This window comes from Corvus kubaryi, unplaced genomic scaffold, assembly GCF_017639235.1.
Source record: "Corvus kubaryi isolate FWS band 111438036 unplaced genomic scaffold, C.kubaryi_AGA036_p1.0 70, whole genome shotgun sequence".
NCBI classification, from domain to species: Eukaryota; Metazoa; Chordata; class Aves; order Passeriformes; family Corvidae; genus Corvus; species Corvus kubaryi.
The window spans coordinates 1,135,378-1,150,424 of record NW_024582058.1 but is presented as its reverse complement, the minus strand read 5'-3'; the positions used below and the strand labels follow the sequence as shown (position 1 = coordinate 1,150,424).

At 40.6% G+C, this 15,047-nt stretch overlaps 2 protein-coding genes across 10 annotated transcripts in view; one reads left to right on the top strand and one right to left on the bottom strand.

The window, feature by feature from the left end:
- The window catches only part of MACROD2 (mono-ADP ribosylhydrolase 2), an 877,989-nt gene that overhangs the window by 102,837 nt on the left and 760,105 nt on the right, over nt 1-15,047 (top strand). The window lies entirely within an intron of this gene.
- On the bottom strand, nt 3,167-15,014 carry FLRT3 (fibronectin leucine rich transmembrane protein 3). The gene is made up of 3 exons (XM_042049281.1): nt 14,920-15,014; nt 6,955-7,699; nt 3,167-5,865 (listed from the first exon to the last, which is right to left on the bottom strand). Exon 3 carries the CDS (start codon nt 5,818-5,820, stop codon nt 3,871-3,873), a length of 1,950 nt encoding a protein of 649 aa, XP_041905215.1. The 5' UTR covers nt 5,821-5,865; nt 6,955-7,699; nt 14,920-15,014; the 3' UTR covers nt 3,167-3,870.

Genomic DNA, 15,047 nt, shown 5'->3' with positions numbered 1-15,047 from the left:
AAATTTCATCCTCTTAGTAGGGAAGTCTATATATGTGTTTTAGTGCATGAGGTCGTCAGTAAATTATTTTAATAGCAAATAAACCTTTATTACTTTTGCTCTTGCTTTATTGCATTTGCTGCTCTACATTCAATATGTACAGCACTGGCATAAGATAGCTTGCATGCTCACTAGTGCATTAGCAGGAGAGATGGAAACTGTGTTCCAAGACGATAATACTTTGAATTTGGTACTGTTAAAGCCAGAAGAAAAAAACAAGACAAAAACCCCAACAGTTGTTGCACATCAGGCTCTGGTAGAAGGCTAGGAAATAACAGCTTATAAATGAAGCAAGTTTCTCACAGAATCATAGAACATGCTGAGTTCAAAGGACCCATCAGGATCATTGAGTCCAGCTCCTGGCCCTAGTGCTGGAAGGTGCCAAGGTGAGACAAAATTGATATGGTTTCCAAAGTACCAGGCTGTTTTTGGACACAGCTTTCAGGTTAAAACAGAACTGTGAGCAATTCAAGATAGCAGTATAAATTAAAAAAGGGACAATGATAAAAAATGTAAAAGATACTTAGCATAGTATTAGAATATGGAGGGTACTGATCAAGTGAACTCTGCACATAGGTTTAGGCAACACTGAAAAAATCCCACCCCTTGCTCCACAATTAAATATTGAACAGTACACAGAAATAACATGGAATTCAAAAACTGAGATAAATTTAATGTGGATTAATGTTATTTTGATAAATGTGTTGAGTAAACCGCCTACTGTAGTAATCCTCTTTGCCTGCATATATACCTGTCTAACAGAAGGGATTTATGATGGTGCTGGGGAGCACTGCATGCAGCAACTGCAGCACGATGATAAGTAGCAGAGTCTTGAAGAGACGGGCCTGACATGGAGAGGAACAGCAATGTGTATAAACAGCCAAAGGAAAAACCACCCAGTTTAGTTTGAAAGCAATCTTACACTCGCCATATTAATTTTAACATTATGTGTGTGGAGTAAAAGTTGCTGTAGAACCCGAGGAAGGTCTTGTACGCTCCAGTGTACTACTTTTTGCATTGACATCATGTGTGGTAAGAGGACACCAGCTCTCCTGCCAGCCTGACCTGGTTCCCTATGGAGGACAGAGCCTTGTCCAGGTTTTCACTCCTGCTGGTGGAAGGTGAAGTAGGAACAACTGGCTGATTTACTGAAGTTACTTTGGATTTGCACCCTACTGCCTCACAGACAAGAATGTCACACGAAAAGTCATTTTACTTAAGACTGTCATACAACTGTATCTTCAAATGCCAACTTTTCTATATCCTTATGACCTTGCATGGCATCCCTGGAGATGGTACATACCATTACCAGGTACTTCTGGCTCTGGTTGTGTCAGAAGGCAAAGTACTCACTGAGTGTTGTTTTACCTTTTTCACAACATAAATTTGGAGACAACTGAGAGAGAGGTTTTTACATAAATAGCTTGAAAAGCCAACAAAACCTATTTAATTTTGTTACTGGAGAACTGCTGGCAAAGGACTAGGCTCTCTTGCCAGTGACCCAGCCATTAAATGGGCTCAGGTATCAGGGATCCCGCTGTGCGAGTGTAGACACAGAACAGGTCCGTCAGTCCCTCTGTGGCGTTTTCCTTTCCCGCTCACTGCTTGGGAAGCTTTTTGCACATCAGCATAACGGGGCTCCACATGCTCAGTCTTGGCTTTCTTGCCCTTCCCTAGATTGGCACCTGATGGGACAACAGAGCAAAAGAGTCTTGTCTGGTGCATTATACTGAGCTGAGCACACTGTTGTTTAGCGATACACTCCCCTTTCCATGGGCACAATCAATGCTCCATGCCAAGAAGACATGGTTTGTGTCAGGTGAGTAAGGAAGCAGCACAGTGCTGCTCCTCCACTGCTCAGGAAACTGCAGGAGACATTTTTGAAAGTGAGGTGTCAACAACTCCACGGTACAGGGAGTTTGGAGAGGAACTTCCCTGGGCACATCTGGAAAATGAGGATGAAAAAAATGTGTGTTACTGGAAATTTTGGGTCTGCACAGTTAGATGGATCCCTGGTAGGAAATTAATTTGTAGGCTGACTGCTGAACCCATCAGTCAGTGTTTGTCACTTTCTTCTTTTCATCTCCCATTCTTTACTACTCTTAGGGAAACAGGCCAAGCACCACTAACATTCTCATAGAATTGAACTGCGTTTGTTATACATTCCTTCTTGTCTGAGATACTGTCTGAAATATTAAATACTTTTCATTTGCTGTTTCTTTTAAAAAAACCTGTATTTTATAGGGTTGTAACTCCATGCCTTCCCTCCCTTTCATTGTTTACACTGTTCGCTGTTGTGAAAACTTTTTTTCCAAGTAGTTAATAATGAAGAAAACCTGCAAGTGTAATACAGTCAACCTGAACACAGAGAGGTGAAGCTCATGACCTGAAAAGTAGTAGCTTCCGAGTGGGTTTCTTATCAGTGCACTGCAGAGATGCAGCATAATTTTGAAGTAGTTTTTCAACTTCATTAATGAATAAGACCAGTATTTTTCATAGTTAAGTTATGTATGAAAAAGTGGGTATTTTATTATTTCCTTTTTTCTTAGTTTTTAAAAGCTTGATACATGTAGCGTTGGATCAAGGCACACACAAAACTGGCCAAAGGGCGTACAAAGCACTTTGGTTTTTAGTTGAAGAAACAGAATGATTATTGCAACAAAGAGTGGCTTGGGGTTTAAACATGAAATAGCTCATAGTTCAGCAGGAAGGCAGAAAGAAACATGTCACCTTACAGATTTACCAAGGAATTTCTGGATAACTGTGACAGTAATGGGCAGTATTCCTGACTGTAACAGCAGTATTCTGAACACAGACTTGTATATGCATTGGAATAGCTGCATTCCCCATTTGTCTGCTCATCTTTGGGACTACAGTTTTTGAGACCTTGCTTTTATTGCCTTGGGTTTTGTCTGCACTCTTTTCTTGTGAAACTTTTCAGCCCTTTTTCTTTTCAAAGCAGTTTCAAAGTGTTGTCTCTGTCTTCCTGCCCTTGTCTCCCAAATGCCTGTGAGCATCCATCAGTATTTTCTCTGTAATATACAGACCACTGGTTCTGATAACCAAAAATCTATTCCTAAACTGTATCTACCCCCTTGGTTTGTAGAGTTTACCACTTTTTTTTTTAAAATTCCTTGTTAAACACTTGTCAAAAGCTTCAATCTCATGCATGTCATCAATTTGATTATTCTCTTTTCAATTGGATTTCACCGCTATTGAATTGATATATCCAGACAGCTGATATTGCCCATTACTACACACATTTTTGTTTATTGAATATTGTTGTGGTTTACAGATTTAATAGACCCAACACTGAAAGTTCTGTGAGTTTTTGTAACCACTTTTTTTGATCTTCCTGATTTGCCATGTTTAACATTGTTTTATTGATACCAAAGTGAAAAATGGCCTGTGCTTACACTTACAAGGATCTCAGATGAATGTTCTGACTGCTCAACACGGCAAGAAAATTCACTTTCACAGTCAACAAGTCATCTTACTCAGTAGAACACAAAAGTTAAATGGTCTGTAACTTCAATATTAGCAAGGAAAATACAGTACAAATTACTAAAAAATACTAAAATATAGAATTGTGGTCAGGTATCCCCGCTACATTAATCGCAGCAGTAGCCTGAAATTTGAAACTTTTAATAAAAAGTTCTTAAATATAAATTATATGGCAAATGTACAGTACATTGCTTTGTCAGTCTTTTAATCCAGTGTTTTGCAGAAGAACAGCAACTTTTAAGTCAGTCTTTTCTTGTTTTCTTTAAAAAACAAAGCAAACCCAAAAAAACCAACAAAACCCAAACCAGTCTTTCATGTCCCTCAGTATCATGAGTGTGAATGATCTGAATCTGGAATACCACTGTCTCTATAGCTCCTGTTACTACTGCTTTCACTGTGGCTGTTCTTGTACAGATTCATGCCGTTAGGTGGGAAAATGGTGTGTATTACAAATTCCTCCTTGGACACTTGGTCACTGGTTATTGGTATCATCTGGAAAGAAGTCTCCCTGATTTCCAGGATGGAGTTATCCTTCTTAGTTCCTGCTTCAGCATAGTCGTCTTTTCTCCGGCGTCCCTTGCTGTAGGTGCAGTTCCGGGAGAACAGGGACCCGTTTCTATGGACATACCAGCAGACCAGGGCCAGCAGCCCTATGGCCACCAATGCCACCGCGCCGCCAATGATGGCGGCCAAGGGCAAGCTGGAGTTTTTGTAAGGTTCTTTCTCCTGCTCCCGATTGAGGGTGGTGGTAGGGTTGTACATCTTAAGAGGTGCCGTCTCAGTCTCGATGCATTCGGGTGTTTCATCGGAGAGATAGATGTTGCTGGTTTCCATGGGAACCATGCACACACGGTATGGTGACTCTGGTTCGAGAGCCGTGAGCAAATAGTCGTTTCTGTCGCCTGTAACTATTGTTTCAGTTATAGATCCAAAGGCAGGGCTGTGACCCATCTTGAGCCAACTCAGTCTCAAAGCAGTCATTGGTAGTGCAACTTTCCAGGAGATGTGAATAGTTTCCGTGCTTACAGATTTCACAAATATTGTAATGATTTTGCGTACTGGGCTTGCTGTGGTTCTGTAGTTTTTATTTAGGTTGGGAGTCTTGATGTCTGGTTGTTTGGTCACAGAAATGGGCCAGTGTCCCTGGGCTGGGTATAATGTGTTTGGTACTGCAGTAGTGATTTGGATGGTGCTTATCACGCCATCGTCCTTACAGTCAAACAAGTCTGCGCTGAGGTCTTTGATAGCCATCCCACGTACTTTTTCTGGTGCCTGACACATCAGTCCACGTACATTCACTTTTAAAGGCAATGACTGTAACCAGTCGCGTACCCATTTCATTTTGCACCCACAGTGCCAAGGGTTGTTGCGAAGAAAAAGTTGAGTGATGTTGTCCAGATCATCAAAGACACCCTGAGGTAAATTGCTAAGATTGTTATTGGACATATCTAGTCGATACAACTGCCGTAAGTACGAGAAAGCATTGGGTGGCACACGGTTGATGTGGTTTTCTTGGAGATAAAGCTTTCTTAGGTTTGTTCCTGGCAAATTCACTGGTGCAGCTGTGAGTGAATTGCGGACCAATGACAATTCTGTAAGATTGACTAGATTCATGAAGACTTTGTCCCCTAATCCATGATTATTTAGAAGATTTCCATCTAAAACAAGGCGTTTTAGATTTGTAAGGTCTTGAAGGGACAGCTCAGAAATCGTGGAAATACGATTATCATCCAGGCGTAGTTCTTCTATGGTTTTAGGCAAACCCCAGGGAATGGTGCTAAGGTGATTTCGAGAGAGAAAAAGAAGTCTGAGATAGATGTTGTCCCGGAAAGCTCCATCCTCTATGCTAACGGCAGAAACAGAATTATCATCCAAATGCAGTTCTTCCAGATAAGGAATTTTTGAAAGTGAATCATAAGTAATGGTCCTTATATTATTCTCCTGCAAATGCAGTTCCTTAATGTACTTAGGGAGGTTAGTGGGGAATTCATCTAGGCTGTTGCGGTATAAATATATTCTTTCAACCCTAAGCAAGTTCTTCAGTTCTGAAGGAATCCCAGCATTATTTATTTGATTGTTCTGAAGGAAGAGGGTAGTTGCATCCTCTGGGATTCCTGTAGGAATAGACGTCAAATCGCGATCATTACAATATATGAAACCCACATCACAGCGACAAACTGAAGGGCATGGCTTGGCACTAACAGAACAAGGTGCCATGTCAAGTAACAGCCCTATTTTAGTCCAAACTAGGAAGATGCTCCAGGTAACACTAATCATGGTCAGGAATGATGAGATTTGTATACAGTTCTGATCTTCAACAATCTAAAAAAACCAAACAAACAAAATTATCCAGATCATCAGTGAAGAAACCGCAATAAAAAATCAACTTCAACATTACAGAAGACATCTGAAATACACATTAAACCAAAATTCAAGGGCATAGATGCACTTTACTTTGTTTTCCTTACACCTGTAATTCTACTACTTTTACTAATTCAATTAACTAATAGGTTATTCTGCATAGTGATTGAAAATAATATAATCAAGTATGTCTGATCTGTGAATTGTTTTGCTTAAGCAACAAGACTCTAAGGATTCCTTCACATTTCACGTGTACCGATAATCTTTGTTCACAGATACCAGATAAGTACAGAAATGAAGTCACACCAGAGTTCAAGTAAATCATTCTATATCTGAAAGATAAGAAGTAATTCCTAAGCCAGCTAACTTCCCCAGGAGCCCTTAAGTGAACTATAAAACCCTAACCAAACCTGCAAGTCTAGTGGTAGCTATTTCGGAAGTTCAGAAAAAGCCCTGAAGGCAAAGCATAAAATGCAGACAAAAGAGTGAGGGCCAGTGAAGACTTTTTCCCAAGTCTTTCCAAGTGCTCAACTTCACAGTGTGTAACTTATAAACACTGTGGACTACTTTGCTTGGTTTTCAAGCTTAAGTGGGTGTTCAGAAAGGTGAATGTTACAACTGGCAGGTAACTGGTAGAGCTATTGCTGTCTAGTTCACTGGATGAAACATTTCATTACATCCTTAATTTCATGTTTAAATATTTGTCATTCTCAAAAGTCGTCTTACTAAGTAGCACACCTATAAGAGTCTATTCGGCAGCTTTAACCACATTTTCCCATCTTATTAGTAGCATAGTATAAATTAACTCTTGAGACTGAGATTGTACTTTGCATTGGTAGTGTGTTTGTACACCGAGCTCAGGTAATTAGCATTTTTATAGCTTTTAAGACAACATAATTCAATTACCATTGTAATTAGGGTTGTGAGAACTCCTGCAAGATGACCTATGCATTAAGCGGTGTCATGACCTTTTCTCTTACGGGTTCATATATTAATTGAACTTTATTCTCAGAGGCATGGAAAGGAAAATAAACTAATTATTGATCCTACCGTATTTAAAGGTATGAGTAAATTCTGTGCTCGAGGATATCCAGTAAAGGAATGTCTTTCTGCCCAGTCACTCTTACGGTTTACTCCATGAAGCAGTTTTTTCTTGATGGCGTTTACTCAGATGGTCCTTGGTGGTGGTGTGTGTTTCCTGACTCCTTGCACAATACTCAATGAGCATTCCAACCAAGATTTATCATGGTACATAAGCACACCAGGCCCCGGTGTAGAAAAGCTTCAGCTTCCCTCTATTTTTGTCCTCATGTAAAGTCTGTGAATGAAGAGCCTCTTTTGTTTGGTTTAATGCCTTTAGCAGGAATTACTTTCTTTGTAACTCTTGCAAACTCTTCTGTGCAGCGTAGTAGTCGGAGGAGGGAACTTCAGCACCGTGTGATAGAAACCATTCATTATGCTGAGGCTCGAAGAACTGCAGCCTCTTCAGGAGGTCAGGAAAAGGATGCTTTTTCCTATCCAGAATTATCCAAGTATGACCTTTGTACAGTAGCTACATCCTGATACATCCACACCTCTTTGAGAGAACCATTTTCCGACTCTCACTTTTTAACACTTCTTCCAAATTTGTAATGCAGGAAAGAATTCCTCCTGTGCTGCAAGAATTCAAGTTACTCTACCATAGAAACATCAGGCAATTCAGATGGTTTTCTTCATTATAAAAAACCCCCACAAAAAAAAATATTTCATTCCCAGAAAACTCCCCTTTGAAAGCTTTCCTCGAACTCTTAATGTCCTGCAAAAGTAAAAACAAAAAAATTGGAATTAATAACAACTGGTGCACACTAGTTTTAAGAGTTGCATCCCCTGTACACATCAGTAGCACACCTTGTTTCCCCAAAGCATTGGTATTTCAGCAAAACACACAGAGCTCTTTCAGAAAATGTTTTGCTGTGTAGTTTCATGTTACTGCAGATTTGCTGGAACTGTATTTTCCCCCATTTCAGTAGAAAAATAAAGGCAGAGAGTAACAAAATATTTGTAAATTACGTTTTTCACCTGATGTCAAATGCCAGTGTGACCTCCTTGGAAAGGGCCAAAATGGTTGCTTGTCTTGTGTTCCTGGTAAATAGAGATAGATGATCCTCTCCTTGGTTTTAAGTGTAAGGGGAGCTAATTACTGTTCGCTAGTTACTGGGTAAAAAGGGAAGCATTTTTGCCAAAATATTGTGTGAATATTTCCCATTTGCAGCATGCTGATTCTGAGCTTGGGACTAGCCAGGCATCTCTGTCAGCTCTTTGGCAATACTTAGGAGGGTTTAGTGTGTAAAATTCAAAAAATAAAAATATTATTTCTTTCATTTGTATTTCTTACAGAACTCTAATTATTTTTTAAACAGCATTCTTAACTTGGGTTACTTCGTATCACTACATAAAGTATCCAGTGAGATACCAAGTCCATGCTCCCTGTGAGCTTTTAGGTAGCATGTCTGAAATGGAAGTGGTTAAATTTGAAATTAAACAAATCCTTAATGCTTACTTGCTTTTCCCTTTTGTGACTTCACGTTTGTCCAAGGGACGAAGCACAATCCTCGGAACCAAAATGCTTGGCAGGAACAGCGTGCTGAGTAATGCCTGCTTAGCTGCCTTCCTGGGAGCAAAACTAGAACAGCTTCTGGTCCTCCATAAAATACTTGACCTAAACACAAATGCTCTCTGGTTTAAAACTATCTTTTGCAATTTGTAGCAGGTCTGTTATGAAACAGACCAGTCATACTCCTTATAGCAACACAGAATATGCAGTGATACCAAGTTATTTAAATAGACACAAATTCTGCTGCACCTTTTCATAGAAAAATGTTAACCATTAAAAAAAAACCCCGAAGCCTCCCCCCCCCACTTGAGAGATGATGTGACTGTCCAGTGAGGGAGTGAAAATCTTTTCTCTCCTGCTGCTGCTTTCGTGCTCCTCTGAGCTTTGTTTTCAGCACCTTGTTCTCAGCAGTTGTCCAATGAAAATAAGAACTCAAAATGAGAGACCCCCACTGTGGCTTAAGTATTTTTATGTATGCTTTATTTAAGGCAAAAACTCAATCTGTGTGGCCACATTTTAGAATAGAAGGGAATGCATGTTTATTGGTAACTTATGTAATTTGGTTAAATTATATAATCATTATGAAATAGAACAAAAAAGCTCTGTATTCTTCCAGTATCTAGCTTTCTTGCTCTGTATTACTCAAGCGTTTGGGGAAAGAAGCCTAGGCCCTATTCCTAAAACTTCGAAATAAACAACAGCTTAATAGCTGTAGAAAAAAAGTGGTATCTCTTAGGAACTAATGTGAAGTTGTGATAGAGGGTATTTTCTGGAAGGGTATGGTAAAATAGGAATATAAATTCCTTTAATAGGCCTTTGAAGGCTACAATAACTTTTAAGTACTTAAAATCATAAATTTTCTTTAGAACTCTGAGCTGTAAAAAACTTGTTAATATTAAGCAAAACGTTGGCTCTAGTATGCATACATTACATAGATCCATGCACACACAGAAAGTAAGTTCATTTGTTTTACCTTTCTAGCATATAAACTGTTTCCTCTGTGCTTCATTTGATAGTCATCTCTTCATTTATTGCCACTATTATAATAGCAGCAATGTGTAGGATTAAAATGAAAGCACTAAAGCTCATTAAGTTCCTGGAATTTTTTTTATCCCTTCTCTCAAAATTACATGAAAACAAGAGCAAGAAAAAGAAAAGGTCTCTTTGGAGAAGACGACACTGTTTCAAAAATGTGGATTAAGACTATACCCCCCACTCCCTTTTCTAAACTTAGAATAGTTTTCTTCAGGTCTTGATTGTTCGATATCTCGCACTTCCCTTTTATATCTCAAGCCATAGCTGAAAACAATGTTTTTGCATATCAAAGGCTCCAGTGATCTGTCTACAGAGAAGAAGGGAATCCTGCTGCCATGCTCCAACTTTCCTCTTCTTGAGCTGTCTCTAAATATTCCCTGACACCAAGTCATTATAGCTGATCTGGCAGGATGAAAAGAAAAGTGACCCCCACTGGTACAGACACTGTGTCCAGGTTTCTGCAACATCAGACTGGGAGGCTTCATGGACACATGGTTTTGAAAGAAGCCATTATTTTTAAACAGACCAAAGATTTTAGAAAGTCTGTGCTAAAATTAATTTTTAAATGCAAAAATCACTCTTTGTTTTTTGGTAACAAAAGTAACATTGAAAATATTGAACAGCAGCCTTTTTGCTCTTTATTCTGAGTTGATGTTTTCCTGAACTTTGCTGAACCACATGGTTAAATTAGTTTTCCTAGGACTGTGTAAGCAAGTGAATTACCAGAGACAGCAAGAACGTGTGGGCCTCGCATGTGGACTTATCGCTGTGGTACAGCTAAGGGGACATCTCATTTTAAAGTGCTCAATGTAAGCTGAGCTATAGGAAAAAAAAAGTACCTAAGAAGAACATTGTATTTACTCTAAAGTATGGAGTCCAGCTGCACTCACTCTACTGTAGGCAGGCAATGGCTTAACAAAATAAATAGTTATGGTATACTTGAAAAGTTGGGATTTTTTTCTAAAAACAGCATGAAAGATTTCTTTCCAAGCTGTGATAAAATGTGAACAAAATCAAGACCTGCCTCACTTGAGGTCACACAATGCTTATTTGAATTTCTAATCTACCTCTGTGTTCTCCAGCAGGAACTCTGGTAGTTCAGTGGCTTCTTTCTTACCATCAGAGTAACAGAGGAAAGGGAAACTACTAGGTATTTTTAGGTTATAAATGACTAAACTATCATTCAAAGCCACCACTAGAATATACATACTTGGTAAGCCAATTTGCTTAACCAGTGTACTTCTCTTCCAGAATTAGCTCTGTATTTGTTTAGAATCTGAAACATATCAGAAACACAAAATGTGCTTATTTTTTAAAATACTTGTGAAGTCCATCTACTGCTTATAATGTCAGTTGTGCTTACAAAGGTCATGCTGCAGCTTAAATAGCTTCACCAACTTTTTTTTTTTTTTTAAGAAGTTCCACAGTGCTAATCTAGGCTTAAAACAATGTCCACACTTTGTTTTCTTTAAGTGTATTACTCAGGGTTAGTTGATAGTGACAGCAAAATGCTTTCTAAGCACCCTGTCTAGGAGCTGCAATTTCCATGATCATCATATTTCAGGAAGGTGCCCCAGTCTTTTGTTTGGTGCTAGGCAAGCAGAAGGTTCTCTAGCGGTCTTTCTCCAAGGGGTAAAAAAATGCAAAGGAATTTGTTAAAGTGAGAGTGAGCCCTTCAGTCAGGCTGCATCACTGCATGTTGCTGAAATTTTTTTTTGTTGTTTCTTGGTTTTTTTGGAGGTTTCATTTACTTGCACAAAACTCACTCCCACTTCTTGTGCAGCAGGAATAATACTGCTTCTGTCTTATTAAGTCTAACTCAAGTGTCTTAAAAAATGGAAATTTTTATGTGATCTGCCCTCAAATGCACATAAATCTGACTTAAAAATGAATTCTCAGTAAAAGCTTGACTCCACACCTAAGATCAGCCAAACCAGTATTTGCTGTAGAGGATGGAAATGAACTCTGAGTGGTTCTCTTCTGAAGTTTACTTCTAAAATCTTTCCTAGTTTTGAAGATGCTGGGTTGAAAAGACACAGACTATTACTCTATTCCTTCTCCCTCTCTTGTTTTGACTACTCTGCTGCAGGAAAGGTTGCACGTTAAGAAAACACTTTGAGGGGGAGTCTTTTGCAATGGATTTTTGTTTTGTTTTGTAGTGCTCTTTGAGTTTAGCCAATTATGGCTTCTAGGTTTTCTTTTGAGAGCTGCTGTTGAGGTAATTTGTCTGGGCATTAAATAAAAGAATAGAGAACAAATGCTGCCATTGTTTCAAGGGAAAAAAATCTATTGTCCCCCTCTTGACATGTTTAAGTAGAATTATACCTGATAGGGAGTTTCTGGCACAAAACTCCAGACATGTAAAAACATTACTTAAACACTAGATCAAATTTCAGTAGTTTTGTTTCTTTCCTTTTTAAAGCAGTTGTTTGCTCATCTCCTGATTACTAAATTTGCTCCTCAAAAAATTATAAAGAATGTGAAGCTGTAAGAATGTTTGGATTCTTACAGGTCATGAAAGGCAAAGGAGAGTTAGTGATGCCATAAGATGTGTACTGAACACTTTTCAAGATTCCTGCCCTGAGTGGTATTTGGCTGCTTATTAAAAATAAATGTAAGCAATCACATATTAATTCTTCTGTGCATTCCTATGCTTTGAAGTGATTAAGGAAAAAAACTTAAGAGCTAACTAGCCATTAGCATCCATGCCATCCAAGGAGACAAAGATGGCCATCTCCCAACTGAAGCCACTTCAAATAACTGCAACTGCAAAGTTCGCAAACTCCAGCAATTGCTTTGATTGGTCACCATTGCCTTACACAGTATCTGACAACTTTTAGCTACTAGTAACAGAGGGAAAAAAACCAAACCAAAACAAACACCAAAAACCCCAACCCAGAAACTCATCTTTATTTTGTTCTTGCTGTAAAATGTATCCACTTTATTTCTGGAGATCAAAGCTCGATGTGAGTTTACTACAGAGTTTTTTGCCCACTGGGGGGTAGTACATGCTACAGAACCTGTGCTTTTAAGAGCCACAAGTCAGATGTTTTTTGCTGCTGTCCAGTTTTCTCTGCTTTAATTACAACAGTCTCCTGTTGAGAAAAACAGAGACAGCCTGCAAAGGAGGGAGTTAAAAAAAATGAAATAAATCACTCTTTCAGAGAGTTTACAGAATTTCCCATGCTGATTACTTTCAGTATTTATCTGGTTGTTCTCCAGTTAAAATGGTATAAGGGTACAAAAAAAAAAAAAAAAAGAAGAGGAAAGAGAATTAGCATTTTAAATATATGCCAAGGACTGTCACTGTTTCTGGTATACAGAAGGAGCACAGAAGACAGGAAAAAATACAGCTTTTAGAAGTGATTAAAAGGGATGGAAAAATAAAAAAGCTTGATAGCAGCATGAAGTAGAAGGATTAGAATAACCTCAGTATATTTTAAGATAATTGGCTTTCTGTAAACCCAGGTATACATTCTGTTTATGAAATATATGAAACCCTATCTTAAACAGGGCAGTATTGTATGGTTTTGGAATAAATTAAAGGAAACTTGAAGGTGGGTTTTCTTTTGAGGGAGGGAAGGGCACTGAAACCTCTTTAAGTATGACCTAATGTGTGGCATATATTGACAAGGAAAACATAGACTGATCTTTCTGTTTTCAAGCAAATAATTCTTTCTTTATACACTTGAATTGACTAATGCATTTTTCAGTCTAATTCAAGGAAATCTTCATTAAGATGCCATATCCCCAGGCAATAGATGATGAGCATAACTGATGTTTCCATCTTTTTGGACAGTAAATTTTAGACAAGGAAATTGGGGTCAGGATAAGGAACTGCTTTTTAAAAGTCTGAACATTTTCAGCCTCCTTGTATGAATGATTTACATGGAAATGCAAAATGTGAATCTTCTTGTTTCAAAGAGGCAAAGACAAAATACATTCAGCTGACGTGCAGGAGTAAGATTTAATTGTAAAATAAATTCTGCATTTTGGTGTGAATCTGCTGTAGAAGATACTCCACTGTACTCTTAGTAACTGAGAAGAATTGATCCCTTGCAGAAGGGAAGCGACTTGCCTTCAGCCCAAATTAATGACCCATCGGTAACAGCATTCCATGTATTAGTTAATTACCTACACTCGTCCTCGCGTTTGCAACACTCCTCGCAACTTTGCCTTGATGTGCCAGGGTTGAGCTCAAACCCTTCTGCGGTCAGAGAGATTAAAATTGAGGCGACCTCAAAGAGCAAGACTGAGCCAGAAAGGCAGCTGTCTGTGCAAGAGCTGAGCTTTTATTCACCAAGGGGATGAGCTTGGAAACTAAGCAGGAATAAAAAAAAACCAAACCAACCAACCAACCCCAAAATCAGAAAGCTGTGCCTGGTGCTGTGAGCTATGGCAGATGCTGGGAAGCAGGACCGCTGCGTTGGGAAATGCAGGAATACTCGGGTTTTGCCTGATCAACTAAGTTGCAGCTCCTAACTGCGTATGAAGAAAACGGTTAAAACAAAAGATTCTGGCACATCCAGCAGTCGTGAAACGATTTGGGGGTCAGAATCATGTAGAGATAAGGTGTACAACGAAGTACGTGGTGCACTATTTATTTGCAAGCCATCTATAAATGAATAAGCTGCGCCTGTATGAGGGCAGACTATCACTTAAATACACTGAAAACAGCTGAAAAGTTGATTAGAACTAGGCGAGGACCTATGAAATGGCAGGAGGATTATGAGCCAGCTCTTCCTCCCAAAGAAAGTGGGGCGTCAGGGCGGGAATTTGGGCCTGTTGCATTCTTTCCGTGCAACCATTTTGTTGCCCATCTTCTCGCCCGCAGACTTTGTGGTGCGGGGGGCAGCGCTGCGCAGGGGCGCGAACGCATCGCCTCGGCTTTTTTTTTTTTTTTTTTTAATAGATGCCGCAAGAAGGGATGGAGGGAGGGGGAAGTTTCCCAACGGTGGGAGCGATGCGGGGTACGGGCAGGAGCACCCCCCACCATCCGCGTTAAAACGCGCGGCCGGGGTCCCAGCGCCGCGGGGCGCGGGCGCTGCTCTGCGGGTCCCCCCGCGCTGCTCTCCGCCCCCGCGCACGGCGGGTTTGCGCTGGCTCCTTCTCCTGGGGCCGGGGCAGCGCAGGCACCGCACGCCTAGCTCGGGGAGCCCCTGGGTGCGCTTCAAATGTGCGGGCTAAGCCCTCTGCGCTCCTGCGCGCCCCGCCGGGAGGGCGGGCGGGCGCTCCCCGCCGCAGCGCCGTGCCCGCACCCCGGCGCTGGGAAGCGGGTGGTGGTGTGGGGAACGCGCCCAAACTTCCCTCCACATCCTCCTCCTCCCCTGCACCCCCCGACCCGCGCAAGTCCCGCGGAGGAGAAAAAGCGCTTATCCCGCGCTTACCTGCGGAAAGGCGCGGGAAGGGGCGGTCCCGGCAGCGTCGGCGGGGCCGGGAACGGAGCGCGGTGCGGAGCGCGGTGCGGAGCGGGCGCTGCGCTGTCGCGGGGCGGCCGCGGACGGAGCTCGGCGCG

Bases quoted from the DNA above. Each gene is read 5' to 3' on its own strand.
- FLRT3 (XM_042049281.1), bottom strand. From the start codon at position 5,820: ATGATTAGTGTTACCTGGAGCATCTTCCTAGTTTGGACTAAAATAGGG.